Raw genomic sequence first — 21,241 nt, forward strand, 5'->3', positions numbered from 1 at the left:
GAGGAGAGAGAGTGAGAGAGAGAGGCGAGGAGGAGGAAAACAGCATCCTTCATCCCACAGAGAGGATGAGAGAGGGAGGACGAGTGAGAGAAAGGAGGGACAAACGAGAGCAGAGTGAGAGAGAAAGAGAAAGAAAGAGAGAGAGAAACGCCGGGACAGGAAATACAAATAAAGAGAAGAAGAAGAAGACTGATGGTGCCATCTGAGAGAGGGACGGACGGAGGACGAGAGACACCAAGACAGACAGACAGACTGAGGGAGAGAGAGAGACCGGCAGGAGGCTTTAACATCTGTCATCTAGGCCTGTGTGTGTCTGTTTGTGTGTGTGCGTGTGTGTTTGTGTGTGTGTGTGTGAATGTTAGTGTGTGTGTTGGAGGTCGATCAGCTGATTGGACTTCACACGTAGGAGGGTGGAGCCATGATGGGCAAGGATTACATGTTGGCCATCATCATAGTTAACTATGACGGTAAGACACACACACACACACACACACACACACACACACACACACACACACACACTCACTAACAGTTGAACAGAGGACTCTAATCTTGCGGCTTAAGGGGACCGTCTTCTGTCTGTGTTGTTTTCATGTCTTGTCTGTTTTATTGAACATCTGCAGACACAACTGTAAAAATGGGTCATTGTGGTCTGAGCTGGATCTTGTGGTCTGAGCTGGATCTTCTGGTCTGAGCGGGGTCGTTGTGTTCTGAGCTTGGCTGGATTCACTCATTGTGACCTGGTCTCCATAATGTCACCCTCACCTGTCACTTCACACCTGTCTGTGATCTTTATTTGGACCCCTCCCATGAGCAGCGAGTGTCAGGGCAGGTAGTAGGTGTGTATTTATCTACAGTGCCGTACATGCAGCTGAAAATTAGTGCAATGTTTATTTTTAACTAGCTGTACATGTTTTCACACATGAACAATATTTCCAGAAGTTTTCAGAGTGAGCTGCATGTGTGAACACATATGGAGTCCCTGACTTCACCCAAATGTCTCCCCACTCATGAACTTTCAGAGAGGGTGAGCTGATGTGAGGACACGGCGGTAAATTTGCAGTAATGAATCTGCTTTTTCCTCTTCACTGCTCCCATCATGTTCTCCTCTCATTCACTGATGCTGTGAATACGTCCAATCACACACAGCATTGATAGAAGCACAAACACTCTCAGAGTCAGACTCTGTTCACCAACATCTTTGATATCTTTAAACATTGCTTACTGCTGCAGCGTCCTTTTTATGTCATTCCCCATCTTACGGGAAAGAGTCCTCGCCGTGGAGGACAAGTGTGAATAACAACCTCTGGCATTTTCAGGAGTGTGTGTGTGAAAAGGACTTTAGACTGTCATTTCTATTTGAATCAAAGCGGCTCCCTGTTGGACTTAGATTTCAGTCCTAATGAACAAAAAGTTGCTGTATTATCAAAAAAATTAACAATAACAACAACAATAATAACTTATTAATAATAATAAATTAATAATAATAATAATACATAAAATACTACTACTACTACTACTACTACTACCAATAATAATAATAATAATAATAGTAACATAATAATAATAACATAATAATATGATGATAATAATTTCCAATTTTCAGACAGTTCAGTAAGTTTGAGCTCAAACCTTCAGCTGTTCTAGACTTTGCTGCTTTAGTCGAACATTAATAATTATCGGCTCATTAATGTTTAATAAATGTGATGATAGGATGTCTTTGCAGCTGTCTCTCTCGTCTGATGATAGCAGGAAAGACGCAAGTTAGCAACAGTAACTAAGAGGGGCAGAGCTTGATGAGCAGTAAGTCACAGCTTGCTGACATTCTGATTGCTCCCTGGATATCCTCCATCAGCCACATGACCTCAATCTGAAACAAGGTCAGACCGGTACAGAAACACACATACACACACAGTGATGCAGTGTGTGATACAGATGAGGACAGTGTGTGTGTGTGTATGTGAGGTCATAATGACACACACACACACACACACACACACACACACACACACACACACACACACACACACACACACACACACACACACACACACACACAGTGTTCATACAGAGTATATCCAAAGATGAGTCAGCAGCTGTCTGTGTGAGAGATGTTACACTGACCTCACACACATTCTTATTTATAGAGAAACTGAGTCTGTCAGGCTGTGATCCAGGGCTCAGCTGTCCTGCGGCAAGAACATGTTGGTTGTGTGTGTGTGTGTTCATTTCAGTACTTTAATAACTGTGCTCAGTTTTAAATACCTGCTAACATATGGTGAATAATGTTTCTGTTTCTGTTTGTTAGGCTTTATTTATATCTATCGTTTCCTATTTTTTCCTACCGTTTCCTATCCCATCATGTCATGTCGTATCATATTGTAATGTATCTTATCGTATCATACAGTTTTCTTTCGTGTCGTGTCTTGTCATGTTGTATCATATCGTACAATGTGCGCAGTATCGTATGGTGTTGTGTTGAGTTGTGTTGTGCTGTGCTGTGTCATATTATATTGTATCATACAGTGTCATGTTGTGTCATATCATATTGTATCAAACTGTCATGTTATATCGTATCATGTCATGTCGTGTCATGATGTGGTGCTGTCTATTTTCATCATACAGTGTCGTATTGTGTCTTATCCTATCATACAGTGTTGCGCGTGTTGTATTGTATCATACATTATTGTGTTATGTTGTGTCCAAGTGTCAACCTCCGGTCTCAAACGATGAAGCCCATGTGGAAGTGTTACAAACTGCAATACATCGAGAATCAGCTTGAGGCTGGCTGCAGAAACACCAGAAACAACATAGACATGAATGAGAAAAAGACGATCTTTGCAGCATTAATAAACATGTTTACAGCCTGGTTCAAAAAACGGTTTGGCCCTACAACGCTAATCTCTCTATCGGCACACACTGTACGGGGGGTGAATTTTTTTCTAACGCGGCGGTTCAGAAGATATTAAGATTACGAGTTTTTGCCCAAATAAGGACATGACTGACTTGACTCCCGGTCGGGAACACATAGCTGTTGGCTAGGAGGCTCAAACTCCTCCCCTTTACGTCACACTTTGCCTGTTTGAGTTCCGCATTTCCAATATGGCTGCGGCCGTCGATTGGCTTCCAAACAGCTCTCAGGAACAGATGAGTGACGTCACGGATACTACGTCCATATTTTATACAATCTATGGTTGTGTCTCATTGTATCATACAGTGTCTTGTTGTGTAATGTCATGTCATGTCATATATTGTGTCATCAGTGGTGGACAAAGTACACAGCTTCATTACTTAAGTCAAAGTATAGATACTTGAGGTCAAATATTACTCCAATACAAGTGAAAGCTGCTCTGTCAAATAATTACTTGAGTTAAAGTACTGAAGTACTTGCTCTTAAAAATACTGAAGTATTCAAAGTACTTCTTAACAAAATCTCAAAACATTGTATTTTCTCAATACATAGTAAGTGCAGTCAAGAATACATAGGAGTACATTCGCTTACATTATGTTTATTTAGAAAAAATTACTTAAAATCTCTAAAAACTATAGCATGTAATAAAAACAGAAACTAAGTTACTCATAGCACAGACAACTTAGTTTTAAATGTTCCTCTGGAATTAAACAAATGTTTCATAGATCAACATAACTCTCAGGTTTGACAATTATTTTTTTTATGTTTCAGCAGAGTAGGAAACAGGAAGAACATTTTAAACGATACGTATCACTCTCTAACACGGGCTGAAGAAATGGCCATGGGTGCTCAGGTGGAGAATTATAGCCATCATTACCACCTCTAAATGAACTGCCTGATCTGAGTGAAATCTGCTCTGTTTGCTCCACGATCAACCGTGGAGACGCATGATATACAGGTATGACTAAACCACTGAGACAAACAGAACTACACAAACACATTTTACTGTCTTAGGGATCAGATTTCAGAAAAGAGAAGGAAATTCATGAGCTGACTTCAAAGCAAAAGTGAGTAACTAGCATTGATAGAAATGTAGTGTTGTATCTTGTGATATATTGTAACGTATCACACTGTGTCCTGTGTGGTATCATTTCCTATGCTATCACTGTCCTATAAATGTACCTTGAGGCTCTGTCTGACGCTCCGTGTTTCCTCTTTGTCTGTGTTTATGTTCTATGACGTCAGGTCCAAATATATCACACTGTCTTTTTTATCAGTCAGTGACTTTAAAAACATCAGAGCGTTCAAAGGTTTTTCATGGATTCTAAGATCTGAGGAGGTTTACTGTCTTTCTAGGACATGTTTGTACATCATAAGAGATACAATTAGGTCCCAGCTAGAGAGGACAGCAGTAATGTAAAATACAACATTACTTTACTAAAGCTTAAGACTCTGAGTAAAGGAAGAGTGAGGTAGGACCCTGTGACCTCAGTTTCACTTTCTGAAACATTCAAACATCAGAATGAACAAAAAAACCTTTGAGACTGGAAAGCATTGCTGATGAAAACAATGTGTGAGAAACATTCAGTAGCATTACAGAGTTTATGAGAGCATGCAGCTTAACTCAGAGTTTCAAGTGTTGCCCAGTAGGAACAGTAAAACTGTGAAGTACAGGTGAGAGAAGAACGACAGCTTGTTTCTGAACTTCAGTTTGAATCAACTCTTAATGTCAGTAAAGGTGTGAACATAGATCTCATGATGTGGCTGACACAAACTTCATGATTCGTTTCGAAATAAGTGCTAACATCAACATGACACAAGTAACTCCACACTTGGTGTTGGCCAGATTCAGAAAGGCAGATCTAACCATCCGACATATTTCAGTCAGTCCGATCTACAGACATGTTTAACTGTTGAGTTCAGAGGTAGGGGATGCTGACCATGATGAAGTACACCCTCTGAGGTAAACAAGCCATTGTGGCCTCTTTGGATATGAACTTGAGTCTCCTGAGGTTCACGTGTGTGTGTGTGTGTGTGTGTGTGTGTGTGTGTGTGTGTGTGTGTGTGTGTGTGTGTGTGTGTGTTATCACAGTGGTGTATTCTGCTGGTCTGCTGTATTGATCGGACCCCTGCCCCCTCCCTCTTCCAATCACATGGTCTGTTGATCAGTGATTCAGCTTTTGGTATCTCTGACGCCTTATTAATTATTCAGATGCTCTTTGGTTTCTTCTCCTCTTTCATCTCTTCCTGTTCGCAATCTGACCTCTGATTAGAAACAGCTCTGATGGTTAGCGCTGAGAGATCTACGGTGACCCTGAAGTGCAAAACGCAACGGCAAATCAGAAAACACAACGGCAAATCAAAAAACGCAACGGCAAATCAAAAAACACAACGGCAAATCAAAAAACGCAACGGCAAATCAGAAAACACAACGGCAAATCAAAAAACCCTACGGCAAATCAAAAAACACTACGGCAAATCAAAAAACACAACGGCAAATCAACGGCACCAGAAGAAGTAGGTACACTCAGTCCAATCAGCGATGAGTCATGTCCCCGGAGGGTACCTTCTTCTTCCAGTTTGGTTAATGCCGTTGTGTTTTCTGTTTTGCCGTTGTGTTTTTTGATTTGCCGTTGTGTTTTTTTATTTCCCGTAGTGTTTTTTTATTTCCCGTTGCGTTTTCTGATGTGCCGTTGTGTTTTCTGATATGCCGTTGTGTTTTTTGATTTGCCGTTGTGTTTTTTGATTTGCCGTTGTGTTTTTTGATTTGCTGTTGTGTTTTCTGATTTGCCGTTGTGTTTTCTGATATGCAGTTGTGATTTACACTTCAGGGCCACGGTAGAGATCAGATCATCAACACTGACAGCATGCTGCAACACTAAGGCAATACAAGTCGTCCATGTTTGCTTCCCTGAAACTTCTCCCTCCTCTCTGAGGCGTGACTTCAATCTGACAAATAAAAACTTTAACCAACAAACATTAACTTTTTCATAGTCTGTGTTTGCTCATGGAGGATTGATGTAGACTCTCTAGATTAAATGAGACTACAGTTAATAAGCTCTGCTCTACATGTAGTGTCCTCAGGTGGGTCCAGTCCTCAGGTGGGTTCAGTCCTTAGCAGAATAGATTCTTGTGTGTGTTTGAAGCAGAAACTCACAGCCTTAATATGGAAGAAGTTTTGAGCCACTGACTATTTTTAAGACCTACCTTTTTTCTCATAAATTGGCCATTGAGATCAAAGTTACAGTTCTGACATCAAAGTTAGAATTCTGAGATCAAGGACAGAATTCTATGATCAAAGTTAGAATTCTGAGATCAAAGACAGAATTCTGAGATCAAAGACAGAATTCTGAGATCAAGGACAGAATTCTGAGATCAAGGACAGAATTCTGAGATCAAGGACAGAATTCTGAGATCAAGGACAGAATTCTGAGATCAAAGACAGAATTCTGAGATCGAGGACAGAATTCTGAGATCAAAGACAGAATTATGGGATCAAGGACAGAATTCTAGTATAGCCCTTGTTATTTGACAGATGATAATTAGCCTCATATCGAACTCTGGCATGTTTACATTGATGCAATGCTGAAACGTTCATTAATATGCACTGTCCCTTTAAACAAATAGCTAAATACTTAGCACCAAATTTTGAACTCCAATTAAACTAGTCAGAAATATGAACACTGTGACATAAATCAGCATGATAAGAACAAACTATAATGTCAGAAACCATGTTTGACAAACTTTTTTTTTTTTTTACCTGTGTTTGGATTTTATGGTTTGGCCCATGTCTCATCTGTTAACATGGAGGAGGCGGGGCTTATGAAGTATATGAAGACAGTCAGCAGGGGGAGCTCTCAGTGTTCTGGCTTCTCTTTCAGAAAGCTGTTGAAAGATGTTGTGTGTGTTTTTACTCTCTGAGATAAAGCCTTTCATGGATTGGTATGACTCTCCATGAGTTAATCCAGATTACAGAGTCCGGGCTCCGAGAGAGGCTGGGATTTTATTGACTTTCTGACAGTGTGTGAGGTCTTACTATCAGAGCAGGATCTCAGCTCTGCTAAATTGAGTAGACTGACGGACGTATCCTAACCAATTGGATCTCTGAGCTTCAGGCTGTCACCTAATTGGACAGAAGCTTGTTACAGATATAATCACAGCACCCACATGCCACTCACCTCTGAGTGTGTGACCAGGGATTCATAAAGCCGGAGCACTTCTGAATGAAGAAGTGTTTGAGTGAAAAGCTGATCAGATTTAAGTGAAGTCTGAACAGGTCAGGATGTTTATGCAGGGAGCTTTACACTGAAGTCAGAGCTTTACTCTGCATGCATGAACGCATCTTACAATGTGAGATGTTCAGCAAAGTGAATGTTTGCTTATGAGAGCAGGTGAAAGTCCCATCTCAATGGAGGCTCCTCAAACAGCTGAAGAGTTTGACCTGTGGACATTTGAAGGGTCAGCTGTGATGTGAGCGCTGACAGCAGGATCAGACAGAGTTTGAGCTCCTGTTAAAGAAGTACAGATGATGTCAGTCTGAGTGTGTCACAGATTTATCAGCCCGGCTTTAACAGAGAGGCTCAGAGAAAATAAATATTTGTTTGATATTGGGTTACAGCGTTGTGCTGACACACTGACCTGCAGGGACATGCTAACACTACTCTGTTTCAGCTCCTCTGGTTACAGAATCAGCTTGGCGTCCTCTGGTTGATCTGGGGAGACATTTAGACTCGGACTAAGCAGCTTAGATCAAACTGTGTCATTTCTGCAACACAGCCTGTAGGGGGCGACACAGGGCGTCTGAGTTTTCTCTCTCTGTGTCTGTGCAGACAACATCTGGACTGATCAGAACCTGCTGCTGGATCCAGACCTCCCGTCTGGTTGGAGGACTATCAAAGACTCTACAGGAACATACTACTGGCACGTTCCCACCGGTGCCACCCAGTGGCAACACCCCCGCCTCAGCAACACACCTCAGCTGCTCCACACACAGGTGAGACCCTGTTCTTTCATCACAGTCAGACCAGGTAAACCCAGTCAACCCTCAGTCCAGATTAACTCGTAGCAGTCCTCATTAACCCGGTGTCCAGTCATCCACTGAGTCTACCTGGTCAGTCCAAATCAAACCAGCTCGAATCAAACCAGTCGGTTCTGATCTGCAGAGTCAGATCAGAATCTCTCTAAACTAATCTGTGTTTCTTCCTCTGTGGTGTTCTATCACAGCAGGAGGAGACTGGACCGCAGAGCTCCAACACAGAGACAGATGGACCACCTGAGGATAGGTAACACACACACACACACACACACACACACACACACACACACACACACACACACACACACACACACAAACAGAGAGAAACACACACACACACCATCTGTACAGTTGATATAAATTATTCTGTTTTTACCCCAGGCCTTCTTGGCACGAAGATTACCTCACCAACCACGATCCAGATGCCAAGGTAACACAACAACAACAATAACAACGAAAAAAACAACAACAACAAGCTAAAACAATGAGGAAAAACAACAATAATGTGATAGGAATACCTTTAATGAAAGTGTTATAACAACATATATATAACTCAGTTTTTGATCTCAGACAAAACTTTATTGATATTAGACGAAGTTTGAGAAGACATAAGTAGTGGACTGTCTACTTGCTTGTCCTGAGTATTCATGTGGTCCTTTCTCTAATCTGTCTCTGTCACAGTTTGATACAGCTGTAATCTGATTTAATCTCTTTCTCTCTCTCTATCTGTCCTGGTTTCTCTGTTTTTATTCCAACAACTCACTGACCGCTTAATCCATCACACGTCTCCATACAACTGTCTGTCTGTCTGTCTGTCTGTCTGTCTGTCTGTCTGTCTGTCTGTCTGTCTGTCTGTCTGTCTGTCTGTCGCCTCTCTCTCTCTCAGTGTTTTGCCGTGCGCTCTCTGGGCTGGTTGGAGGTGGAGGAAGAGGACCTGTCTCCTGGTCGAAGCAGTCTTGCTGTCAGCAACGTCATCCAGCAGCTGTCTCAGTGCAGCAGCCCCGAGCAGAGAGACAGGCCAGGTGCTTCAGGGGAGGTGAGACACCTGCTGCAGCTGTATCTGTCTCACGGTTCATGGCTCAAATACTGACATGTCTGTCTGTCTGTCTGTCTGTCTGTCTGTCTGTCTGTCTGTCTGTCTGTCTGTCTGTCTGCCTGTCTGTCTGTCTGTCTGCAGGGTCGGGAGATGATGCTGGTTCTGAAGAAAGATACTCTGACCTTATTGGACCCCTTAGACCACACCCTCCTGCACTGTCAGCCAATCATCAATATCCGTGTGTGGGGGGTGGGCTGCAACAATGGCAGGTGAGCCACTCAGAGAGCAGCTGGGTCCGATCGGTGACCAATCAGAGGAAAATTGTTTTATCAAAACTGATCGATAGAGGAAAACACTATTGTCAATAATTCTAAAGGAGCTAGGCTAACAGTTCCCCTCGCCGCCAGTCTTTGTGCCAAGCTAGGCTAACCTGCATCATCTCTCTCAGTTTGCAATGTTTGAGCATGCTCAGAAGTTCAAATCAAGCTCACTTTTCAGTTTGCTTACCTGTCTGCTTTTCACTAACACTCTCACTCTCTTTGTTTCTTTAACACGCCCCCCCCTCCCCACCCCCCCTCACCTGGGCAGGGACAGGTAAACCTCTTCACCTTTACCTCTCACCTCCAGAGCCATGCACGCTCACACTCATCCTCACATCCTGTTTATGTCAGGGTCACGATTCATCTCACCTGCTGATCACATGATCACCCATCAATCAATCAGCAACATTACCGACCCATTGTGTGTGTGTGTGTGTGTGTGTGTGTGTGTATGTGTGTGTGTGTGTGTGTGTGTGTGTGTGTGTGTGTGTGTGTGTGTGTGTGTTCAGGGACTTTGCCTTTGTTGCAGGTGACAAGGACAGCTGTGTGCTGAAGTGTCATGTGTTTCGTTGTAACGCTCCAGCGAAAGCGATAGCCAAGGCGCTGCACGAGATGTGCTCTAAGGTGAGAGAGTCAGCGCTCCTTTAAACACACCTTACTGCATGTAGCATGTTAGCATGCTTATGCTCAGGACCATGTTTACCTGATGAAAATAAATAAATAAATAAATATGAGGAAACACAGACTTAGGAGTTCTTCCTGTCTGCAGATCATGATGTCAGAGAAGACAGTGAGGCCGTCTCGCTCTCTTACCATGGAGAGCATCTCACCTGCAGATCTGCCCAGACAAGGTGACTCACCTATCCTGCTTTGTCCTCACCTGCTGCTCTCTGATTGGTCCCCTGATGACTCCTCCCATCTCTGTGTTTTAGTGGAGTTCCTGGAGGCGGTCCGGCAGCAGGTCCAGAAGTTTGAGGTCCAGTACATTGGAAACCTGCCGGTGTCCCGAGCCATGGGTAGGACAGAGCCAGACATGTTACACCTGAGAGCACCGTCACTCAGCTGGTTAACACTGTGTGTGTGTGTGTCGGTGTGTGTGTTAAGCAGGTATGGAGGTGTTAAATAGAGCCATAGAGAGCATCATGAACTCCACAGACAGAGATGAGTGGGAGCCAACCGTCATCCATGTCACCGACAACATCCTGTCTCTGTGGAAGGGGGAGGTACACCATCTTTACAATTAACCTCTTCATCTAAAAGGTCAACAGCCTCACTCTGTCTCTTCTGATTGGCCCCTGACAGGACGGGGAGGAGCCTTTCTGGGAGTGTCAGGTACGTTTCCTCACCTTCCTGGGCGTCGGCCATGACTGCCACACCTTCGCCGTGATTGTGGACGGCGGCACACAGCAGTTCGAGTGTCACGTGTTCTGGTGTGAGCCGGATGCAGGGATGCTGTCTGAAGCGGTCCAGGCAGCCTGCATGGTGAGTTGCAGAACCAGAGCTGGAGCAGGGACCATCAAGACCACCTGCTCAGCTGCAATTCCAGGTGTACGATACAAGAGGTCATGACACAGAGAGCATGATCCACAGATTATCATAAAGTAAAGACACATCATCGACCCTCTCCTTCATCCATCAGGTTTACTTCATAGATTTATTTAACTGCTGATCACGTGTGCTCATGTCGTGCTGCCTCCTGGTGGTGAACACACAATTGACCGTTCCTCCTGTTTCTGTCTTTCAGGTTCAGTATCAGAAGTGTCTAGTGGCTCAGACTCCTCCCCCTAGAAGCAAGTCATGGCGTGTGACCCCATCGAAGGTCAAACGGGCCAACTCCATGGACAGCGCCGCCTTCACTCCTCTTACAACCCATTACCCTGGCAACAGTGGCCTGATGGCGCCGAGGTTCACCAAAGGCAATGGCAGCAATGTGAGGAAGGGGATGATGGCGTTCTTCGAAACTTTCCGCAACAAACAGACCGCCACCTCCTAATGACGGGGGCAGGGCCACCAGGGACACGTGTCAGCAGGGACTGCCCATCCTTTCGGACTCTTACACGTCAATAAAGACCAGGACATCGTCTCAGAACAACCACACGGCTCTGGTGGTCCTGATTGTGCCTCCTTCACATCACCAGCGACGCCCCGAGACCACAGCCGCCTACTTCCTGTCTGGAACACCTGGGGTTAGCTTAGCGTCACAGTGCTAGCTAAGTGACTGCTGGTTGAGCAACATAACAGGACCCAACAGCTTTTAAAGAAACAAAACCAGGAACTACTAACCAAGACTGGACCTGCTAAGAAGTCACACGTGATCCAACAGGATCCTGATCACATGACCAATGGATCAGCTGATCGTTCACCCAAACTTAACGTTAACTGACCGGCAGGTTATTATCGTGCTCTACTCAGGACAGCCGGGTCAAAGTTCCATCAGAGAAGAAGAACAGAGTGTTTAAACATCTCCGACTCCACATCAATCAGCTGATCACTGTAACGGTCATGTGACTGTGATGACTGGAGTCTAAGCCGACCTCAAACTTTCCCTTTGAACTGTCTGAAACATTGAGCCAACTTTGAGCTAACAAAAAGCTACCTTATGCAGCTAATGTTAACTTAATGGCAGAGCTATCATTGAGCTAACATTGAGCTATGTAATGTATCTAATGTTAACGTAATATCAGAGCTAATATTGAGCTAACGTAAGCTAATGTTAAGCTAACATTAGCCTAATGTTGGAGCTATCGTAGCGAGGAGCAGCATCTTCCCTGGCTGGATCAGAGTCAGATATTATCCTGTTATGTATTCGCTTCATGCTTCATATTTAGAGATTTATTAAAGCTGCACTGACAGATTCTGACCACCAGGGGGTTGATAAAAAAACACCTGATGTGATGATTACTGACCTACCTGTCCCTCAATTAGATGTTACCATGGTAACAGCTTTTTCCTCATGTGGCGTCTGCCGGACTGTGTCTTAAAGAGACAGACCAATGTGACTCATACTCATTTTTGAGAAGCAAAATAACGTTTTTACAGAAGAGGATCAGGGCCAGTGATATTGTTGTTGTTTTTCAGGTCTGACATTTATTTTCTCAGACTTCTGACTCAAATCTTAATATCCTGAGAAAATATCAGACCTTAACATTTATTAGTGTCTCTGTTCCTCATCTGTCCGTTTTTTACTTTGTCTTTAAGACTTGTCTCAAAATGAAGACCCCTCCTACATGAACGTCTCTATGGAAGAGGTGGACGAAGTATAGATGATGTTCTAAATGAACATCATGCTGTGTTAAAACAGAATTAAACTAGGGATTGAGATGAATAAAGATCATAAACTCATTAGTGATAAGTGAGGAAATAAATCAGCTGATGAGGACAACAGTTTTCTGTTTCCACCATGTGCTCCGGTTTGGTTCAGGACAGTGTGGCACAGTTTGGTTCTTACTCGTGTTTTCACAGCCAAATGTACCAAGTGCTCCTCACAGGAAGCATGTTGGCTGCGTGATGGCTCTGAGAGGGCTTGATTGTCATGCATGTATTTTAACAGAACAGACCGTTCACACTGTCAGTGTGAGCAGCGCTTCTCACACACCAAAAAAAAAAGATAATCTGAGGGCTGTGTTGGCTCTGTGTCAGCTGTGGGTATGACACAAGCATGAAAATATAGCATGACTAGAATGCTTTCAAATGAAATATGACGGCTGCAGGTAAGCTTTGTTATTATTAAAAAAAAGCAAGTTACAGGAAGTATTTCTTGTGCGATCTCCCTCTCCCTTTGCATCCATCTCTGGGCCCCTCTCTCTGCTCAGCTGGTGTCTGTGTAAATTCACCAAGACCGTTTCCTGATAGGACTGACCCTGACTGCTGATAACACCTGAAAGCATTCCCTGATATGAATAAAACAGAGTCATGATCCATTAAGGTACATTATTTACTGATCAAAAAACATCAGGTCAGGAGAGATAATCCAGGACAATCTTTCCTCCCCTCTCTCAATCAGCTGTTCACAGTGTGTCTAGCTAGGTGCAGAACAGTAGGAAAGTATAGATTGGTTATTTTGGGACCTTTCCAAACTTTTGACAATAGAAATGTTAATCATAGCGGACTGTGCTGAACCGAACTGAACCGGACCACTTGCTAGAAACTGATCTATAGACTTATATCAAATCAGACTGACCTCTGCCCCCTGTTGGACCTTAGAGGGACTGCAGGTTTGCATCCACGTCCAATTCAGATGGATGCCCATCAGCCTTGAAGGAGCAGGCGGTTTCTGATCTCTCTCTTTAACGCATCCTGAGTCGGTCAGTAAACACGTCACAGACAAAGTGAATGTTTATTTTAGTAAAAGATTAAAACAGTTTGCATGTCAGGCATGAACGACAGCATGGAGGGTCACTGAAGAAACCCTGGAGATGATCGGACCGAGCGCATTATGTTTCTGAATGTTTGATCTGAAATATTTCACTCACTATGACATGTCTGATTTAAAGGGACGGTACAGCTGCATCCTGATTGGCTGAAGCACCTGTAGATAGAAGCTTTAGTGTGTTTAATGTCCGTAGGAGACATCAGTGAGACGTCTGCAACAGGAAGTGATGTAATGGTCGTCACAGCTGTTTCCTTAGTGAACATCTGCAGCACAAAACAAACCAATGATGTCATGTAGAGAAGAACCAAAAATGTCAAATAAACTCAAATAAATACTCTGAGTGTGTGTGTCACTTTAAATGATTAAAAAACGCTGATGCTATATTAGCCATTAGCTTCAGGTTTGGTTAGCTTCTCCTGATGAAATTGACTTTAAATTTAGTTTAGAAAGCAAAGGCAGTAAATTGATAGATGCTAACATGCTAACAGAAACAATCCTCCATATTATAAAGGTGAATACAGGTCTGATAATCATGGAACTGCACGACTAAACATTTCATCTTACCAACCATCACTGAACTCATCAAGTTATTGAACATTTTTATAAGTTATGATAACTAGTGAGTTCTGTCAGAGGGGACTGAGTTAGTGTATCATGGTCTCTTACTGATGACCTCAGCTGAATTCAGCAGATTCAACAGCTGATCAGTGAAGTCCTGCTCAATTTCAGCTCTCTGTCGCCCCCTGTGGAGCCTCCTGTCTCTGTTACTGATGTCGGGTGCTGCAGAGTGGGCAGGTGAGCACAGTCAGGGCTGACATGTTACAGCTGCTCCAACAAAGTGCAACCAGAAGAAAAGGGCGTGAATACAAAGATGTATATAAATAAGATGTATTGATTCTACGTACAGAAAGAAGAATTAACAATAAACACATATCACAGTGCCTGTGTGTTCATCCTAATATGAACATAAAATAGATGTGCTCTGCATCAGATTATGAGACAGATGGGTAAATAAAGTGTCTGCTGTGTAGCAGGTTTGTTTGTTTGTGTTTACTTCAGTTTAAACTGGTTTAAATCCAAACTCTGGAGGCTGTTTGACAGAAAAACACCTGCAGGCTTCAGGTGGAGGGTCAGGACTCTCAGAGTCATGTTACTATGGTTACTGTGAGGGGCGGGGCTTTCAATTAATGAACGGATTAATTACATTTAATTATGATTGGTCTTACTGAAACTGATAATGATTGATGGATGGTTTCTCCCAAATACACATATGAGAGAAAAAGAGGGAGAGAGGAGAGAAGAGGGGCGAGAGGGAGGGGAGGAGAAAGGTGAAGACAGGGGGAGTGTCTCTCTGATCTCACCCTGTCCTCCCAAAGCTACCAGCTGTTCCTCGCGCGCTCCATCGATCCATCCATCAGTCAGGTAACCACTCGAGCCCCCGGAAAGAGAGAGAGAGAGATCCGAGCGAGGAACGTTTTAACGGTGAGTTCAGATTCTGCTCTCAGACCAGACTCCTGCTTAAAAACCTGCATTTTAATCATAATGTTGTTTTCAGTGGTGTCCCTCCTCTCCCTCAGCCTGCTCTGAAAGTTTCTGAGTCTCTGTCAGTCTCAAGGTTCATTCGGCTTCAACATATTTCAACGGAAGTATCGGAAGCCTCAAACATATTCAACCGTTTCTAGATCTGTGAAACTGATGTTCCTGTTCTCTGACTCTCTGAGAGGGCTTTAAACTCAATCATGAAAAACTTGTAAAACTGTTCAATAATACCATATCATCGATAAACAGTGTGTACCGCAGGCCGAAACACAGAGGGGGACCTTTGGTTTCATGAAATAACTTTAATGATATTCCTTACGATGAGAACTCTCAGAGTTTAGTCGGACTGTCTAAAGGACGAGATTTCCGAATGGAGTTTAGTATGAATCAAATATGACTCATGATGCAGTCTATAACAGCTGTTCGTTGACTATATGATAGTAATAATAACGGGGGTCTGATTTAATAGTAAACATGTTTAATGAGGCTACACTTTCAGATTAAAGTTGAATCAAGGTGGAATAACTGTCACTTTAAAAAGTTTAATTTAACATTTTACTGAAAAGTGAGGTGGCTTGCGCTCACGCTAACTGTTTTTAAATATTTTATTGTTAAGATTTGTTTGGAGTTATCTTTCCATTAATCCTACAGATTATGAGGTGAATGAATATTAACTTTTGGTGTACATTAAATAATTTTAAATAACCATACTGTGTGTTCGTGTCCCAGCTGTCACTCCTTCAAATCGTCTCTAAAATATTTCAGCTTTTTAAATATAGTTTCCGTGAGCTGCTGTGTATTTATTTTTGAATACAACATACATTAATACCTGATTAATATGAATACATGATGCTGTTTGATCACCTGTTGATGATGTAATTGTGACGTCATCTGTCGGTTCAGTCTCAGACACACATTGAATATGTGTAGAGATGAGCACATGACCAGCTGACGGTTACTCGTATAACTGGAAAAATGTTAACTCGACATTTTTTTTCTCAAAACAAACAAAATTAAATTTGTGTGTGTGTGTGTGTGTGTGTGTGTGTGTGTGTGTGTGTGTGTGTGTGTGTGTGTGTGTGTGTGTTGTAAATGAGGAATCTGCAGGAATTAGACTGATCCTAGGAAGCAGACAGTGAATACAACCAACTGAAATTATTTATTATCAGAGAGCACATGGTTGTAGACATAGCAGCAATCATATCAGTCATATTCGAGTAGCTGTAATTAGTAATACCTGATAAAAAGTTTACGAATACTTTTTGGATCTAATTGCTAAATCTGATATAATATAATTTAATATACAGACATAAACATAGAAGACAGATAAATAGATAGACATGTATTTCTTATGATATCTGAGGGGATTTATGTCATATTTATTCATGTAAAGAGTTATTTTTCTTAATTCATTCATATTTGTATGATTTTTTGCAGTGTGTCGTAAAAAGTTGATTGTTGACATTGATTCCATTTTAACCCCACAAGTGTATGATCTATAATTAGTCTAAACAGTGTATAAATCTGTAATAACTGGTTAATAACAGCTGTAAGAAGATGTCAGACGTGATGTCTGCTTTAGAAATGCAGCTTTAAAATGAAAACATTTGTTATATTCTTCACTCCTTACAGATGAATGATTACCCCCCTCCATACGGCCCTCATCCCATCAATAACCCCGGGTACCCCCCAGGTGAGTTTGCATGAGGGGCATGAAGAGTTTTTTTTTAGTTTCATATTTGTGTATATTTGAGTGTTTTCAAAATCAATAACAACACCAAAAACAACAACAACAACAACAACAACAACAACAACAACAATAATAATAATAATAATAATAATAATAATAATAATAACATAAATATTAATTTTGATAACATGGATGTTAATTTTAACGTTATTATCATTATAATAATAATAATAATAATAATAATAATAATAATAATAATAATAGCAAAAACAATAATTACAAGACTGCTACTAATAATAATACTAATACCACTACTTCTACTACTACTACTACTACTACTACTAATAATAATAATAATAATAATGATGATGATAATAATAATAATAATAATAATTGTTGTTATTTTTATTATTATTATTGTTATTATTATTATTATTGTTGTTGTTGTTGTTGTTATTATTATTATTATTATTATTATTATTATTATTATTATTATTATTATTATTATTATTATTATGATAGTAGTAATCATTATCATCATCATCAAAACTATGATTATTATAATAATGATGCTGATGATGATAATGATAATAATGTTGATGAGAAAATAAGAATAATAGTAATAATAATAACTGAATGTGACACTGTACTTTTATTCAGTCAGATGTATTTAAAGACTCATCAGGTTGGGGGTGCTGGTGGCCTAGCGGTCTAAGCACCCCACGTACAGAGGCCACAGTCCTTGTCGCTGGAGTCGCCGGTTCGATTACCGGCCGGTCGACCATTTCCTGCATGTCCTCCCCCGCTCTCTACTCCCCACATTTCCTGTCCTATAAAATAAAGGCAAAAAGGCCAAAAAAAAAAAAACCTCTTCAGTTTTATGTAAACGCTGCAGGTTTCCATGGAAACTGTCACATGACCTCTCCTTGTCTCTCTGCAGTTATCGGCCCTCAGCCCTCAGTGTTCCCTGGCTCCTCATACCAGGTACCCAGCATGCACTGCTTCATCCTCAGGGTTATAAAGTAAAGTGAAATAGAAACTGAGCACATGAAGCTCAGTGTCAGTTCATTCAGTCAACACCGGTGCCACATGACCATCAGTGTTACTATGACAACCACCCCTGTCCCCTCTGCAGACCTTCCCTCAGAACTATGCCGGACCCTCAGGGCCCTACATGAACCAGCCCGGGTACCAGGGCTACCAGACCGGACCCCACGGAGAGCAGCTTAGACCCACCACCACAGGTAAGTTATAGGTCAAGTTCCAAACATGCTGAATACAGTCATATGACTAACCTGTTGATCTTAAACCTCATTAGAGATGTTCCTCCGGGTGTATTTTTAGCATTACACAACTTTTCACCTGTTTTATTGTCAAAATATTACCTGCTAGTTGAATATATTTTTAAATATTTAAACCAGAGTTAAATTAACCCTCTCTCCTCAGTGGTGGTGGTCGAGCAGCAGAGGCCTCAGGACGACGGTGGCGGCGCTGAGGAGGGATTCCTCGCGGCGTGTTACGCTGCTGTGTGCTGCTGCTGCCTCATGGACATGCTGAGCGACGACCACTCCGACTACTGCACTGACTGACCTCTGACCTCTGAAGGAATGATTTTAAAAAGTGTAAAAATGTGTTTTAATTTAGGATAAAATACTTTTATTTTTCTGTCTTATTTTTATTTCTCTTAGGGTCTTTAAAGATCGAGCTCTCTGATTGGACAGAGAAGAGTCTGACAGATAAGTTGCTATCTCATTGTGTTTGTTTTGGTTGTTTTCACTGAGCTCTGTAACTTAAATAGATTTGACTGACCCTGGGTCAGTTAGCCCTCATGATTGTAATCGTCCAAACCTTTTACCCATCATCTATGGAGACCCACAGAGGACTCTGTCTCGGTGGGTGATGTTTGGAGGATTCAGTGTAGCCACTCGTTTTTAAAGCTGAGATCTGAACCAAGCCTTCATCTCTGAGTGTCTGTGTTTTAAGTTCAGAAAGGACAAACATATCATGTATGTTAGCTGAATGTACATACAGATATCTGTATATGAACATAAATAAATCAAGAATTAATTCTGTTGGTGTCTGATGAGCCTCCACATGGACTGTGAACAGCTGAACTCAAACAAGACTATCAAAACACTCCTCACCTTCCACAGTAAGATCTGTTTAATCTGTTCATGATGATTACCGCCTGACAGGTTTCAGTCAGGAGAAACTAACAAAGGAAAATATTAACAGAGAAATACTGCAAATAGAAAACTGAAAATCAAAGAACCCAAAAAACAGAAACACACCATAACAGAGAATCTATGTACCATAAAACCTGAAATATAATTGCACCTGTGTTTAGACCTTTTTCCTGACTTCTACTGCGTTCAGCAACCTGCAGTTTTTATGCAGACGTGTAGCTTTGTGTAGAACACCTGTTACCATCACCCTGACAGCTACACAGCATTGACAGATGTGAGGTACGGACAGACTCACTGCCTGTGACCACATCCCCAAGACTTCAGCTGGAGCACTCCACATGCTTTATTCACTTCATAGTCTTTCACTGTTTTCTTTAAATGTCTGATTATGACCAACTGAGGAGAAACCGCATCAAAAAGAGGTGTGGCTAAACTGGTGCGGGGAGCAAAGAGACCAATGTGTGCCATCTAGCAGGTTAAGTGCTCTAACTTTTCACATGACACAAAAGGTATTACTATTATCATTACTGTCTCATACACCCAATTTTACAGTATATCCCTTAACTATAAAAAAAAAAGACCTCCAAGTCTGTAGGGGGCGATGGAGGTCAAGAGATTTTCAAAGCGGTTTTGAAAAATTGAGCCAAACATGCAGCTCCCCTCGTGTCAACTAGAGTGTGTCTCATGCAAGCGGCAAACTCCGGTCTCAAACGATGAAGCCAATGCGGAAGTGATATAAACTGCAATACATCGAAAATCCGCTTGAGGCTGGCTGCAGAAACACCGGAAACCACATAGATATGAATGGGAAAAAGACGATCTTTGCTGCATTAATAAACATGTTTACAGCCTGGTTCAAAAAAGGGCTTGGCCCTACAACGCTAATCTCTCTAATGGCACACACTGTACGGGGGGTGAATTTTTTTCTAATGTGACGGTTAAGAAGCTATTAAGATTATGAGTTTTGCCCAAATAAGGACATGACTGACGTGACTCCCGGTCGGGAACACACAGCCATTGGCTAAGAGACTCACACTACGTCACACTCTGCCTAGTTGAGTTCCGCATTACCAATATGGCTGCTGCTGTCGATTTGCTTCAAAACAGCTCTTAGGAACAGATGGGTGACGTCACGGATACTACGTCCATATTTTATACAGCCTATGGTCTCATGCAGTGAGTGGTCAGTCCCCATAGAGCCGCATGTTAAAATGTTAAAGCAGAAATAAACATGTTCACAGCCTGGTACAAAATCAGTTTGGGACTCTATAGCTCATTTCTCTATTCATGACAACAGTACGACTGAATTTATATACAACTCACCTGTTTACATTGGATTATTACCAGGCTGTGTTAAATACTTGAATCTGATTGGCTGAGACCCCACATCACTAGTAATTAACTACAGGGACAACCTGATCACACACGTAATATCAAATCAATCTGCAGAAAGGAGAATAGAACGGAGTGAACAGATTAAAGCAGAATAGAGGGAAACAGAACAGATCAAAGCAGAATATAATGGAACGTAACTTATCAAAGCAGATTATAACAGATCAAAGCAGAATAACAAAAGTTATTCATTCTAGACAGCAAAAGAGACACAAGGGATGACCTTAATCATGTCAAACTAATCTGAGTAAATTAGTTGGTTACATGTCCCTCTGCCTGTTGACACTGTGGTAAAAACTCTCTATAGCTCATTTCTCAATTCATGACAACTGTATGGGCTGAATTTATGAACAACTCACCTGTTACATTAGATTAAAGATTAAAGGGAGGTAGGAGGTCTCTTTGACTGACAGGTGGGTGAGTTGTAGCTATAGAAAGTTAGCTGGAGTCAGCACTTCCAACACAGCAACCTCCATTTGTGGCTTTACCTCTTAAGAGACCTTAGGGTGACTTGTCGTTAACTGAGCAGTAGATGTTCAGAGGAAGTCCAGAAGTTCCTCCGAGGAGAGGGCGGACACACACCTGAACCCAGGTGACACAGAGCACTTTGAGTGCACCTTGAGACAGACCCTACAGACCCTCATCAGGTCCTCTCCTCCTCACATCAGCTTCATCCTCTTCCTCAGAGTCACCATCTCATTTCAAACCCTCTAGGGTCGATACAACCTTCAAGGACTCGATGAAGAGTTTGTACATCCTC

At 42.0% G+C, this 21,241-nt stretch overlaps 2 protein-coding genes across 2 annotated transcripts; both read left to right on the forward strand.

Annotated features, from left to right (window-relative positions):
* Positions 1-355: 355 nt before the first annotated feature.
* On the forward strand, positions 356-14,014 carry apbb3 (amyloid beta (A4) precursor protein-binding, family B, member 3). The gene is made up of 13 exons (XM_034683014.1): positions 356-467; positions 7,741-7,904; positions 8,135-8,193; positions 8,328-8,376; positions 8,833-8,982; positions 9,124-9,251; positions 9,571-9,576; positions 9,812-9,926; positions 10,072-10,153; positions 10,235-10,318; positions 10,410-10,525; positions 10,605-10,784; positions 11,047-14,014. Exons 1-13 carry the CDS (start codon positions 419-421, stop codon positions 11,293-11,295), a joined length of 1,431 nt encoding a protein of 476 aa, XP_034538905.1. The 5' UTR covers positions 356-418; the 3' UTR covers positions 11,296-14,014.
* Positions 14,015-16,578: 2,564 nt separating this feature from the next.
* On the forward strand, positions 16,579-18,975 carry LOC117812326 (cysteine-rich and transmembrane domain-containing protein 1-like). Its single transcript, XM_034683015.1, has 5 exons — positions 16,579-16,600; positions 16,846-16,906; positions 17,844-17,887; positions 18,039-18,147; positions 18,350-18,975. Exons 2-5 carry the CDS (start codon positions 16,846-16,848, stop codon positions 18,490-18,492), a joined length of 357 nt encoding a protein of 118 aa, XP_034538906.1. The 5' UTR covers positions 16,579-16,600; the 3' UTR covers positions 18,493-18,975.
* Positions 18,976-21,241: the final 2,266 nt, after the last annotated feature.

This window comes from Notolabrus celidotus, chromosome 5, assembly GCF_009762535.1.
Source record: "Notolabrus celidotus isolate fNotCel1 chromosome 5, fNotCel1.pri, whole genome shotgun sequence".
Lineage (NCBI taxonomy): Eukaryota > Metazoa > Chordata > Actinopteri > Labriformes > Labridae > Notolabrus > Notolabrus celidotus.

Coding starts and splice junctions, on each gene's coding strand:
- LOC117812326 (XM_034683015.1), top strand. CDS start 16,846: ATGAATGATTACCCCCCTCCATACGGCCCTCATCCCATCAATAACCCC. Junction 17,888..18,038: donor TCCCTGGCTCCTCATACCAG/GTACCCAGCATG, acceptor TCCCCTCTGCAG/ACCTTCCCTCAGAACTATGC. Junction 18,148..18,349: donor GCTTAGACCCACCACCACAG/GTAAGTTATAGG, acceptor CTCTCTCCTCAG/TGGTGGTGGTCGAGCAGCAG.
- apbb3 (XM_034683014.1), top strand. CDS start 419: ATGATGGGCAAGGATTACATGTTGGCCATCATCATAGTTAACTATGAC. Junction 468..7,740: donor CATCATAGTTAACTATGACG/GTAAGACACACA, acceptor GTGTCTGTGCAG/ACAACATCTGGACTGATCAG. Junction 10,785..11,046: donor CGGTCCAGGCAGCCTGCATG/GTGAGTTGCAGA, acceptor TCTGTCTTTCAG/GTTCAGTATCAGAAGTGTCT.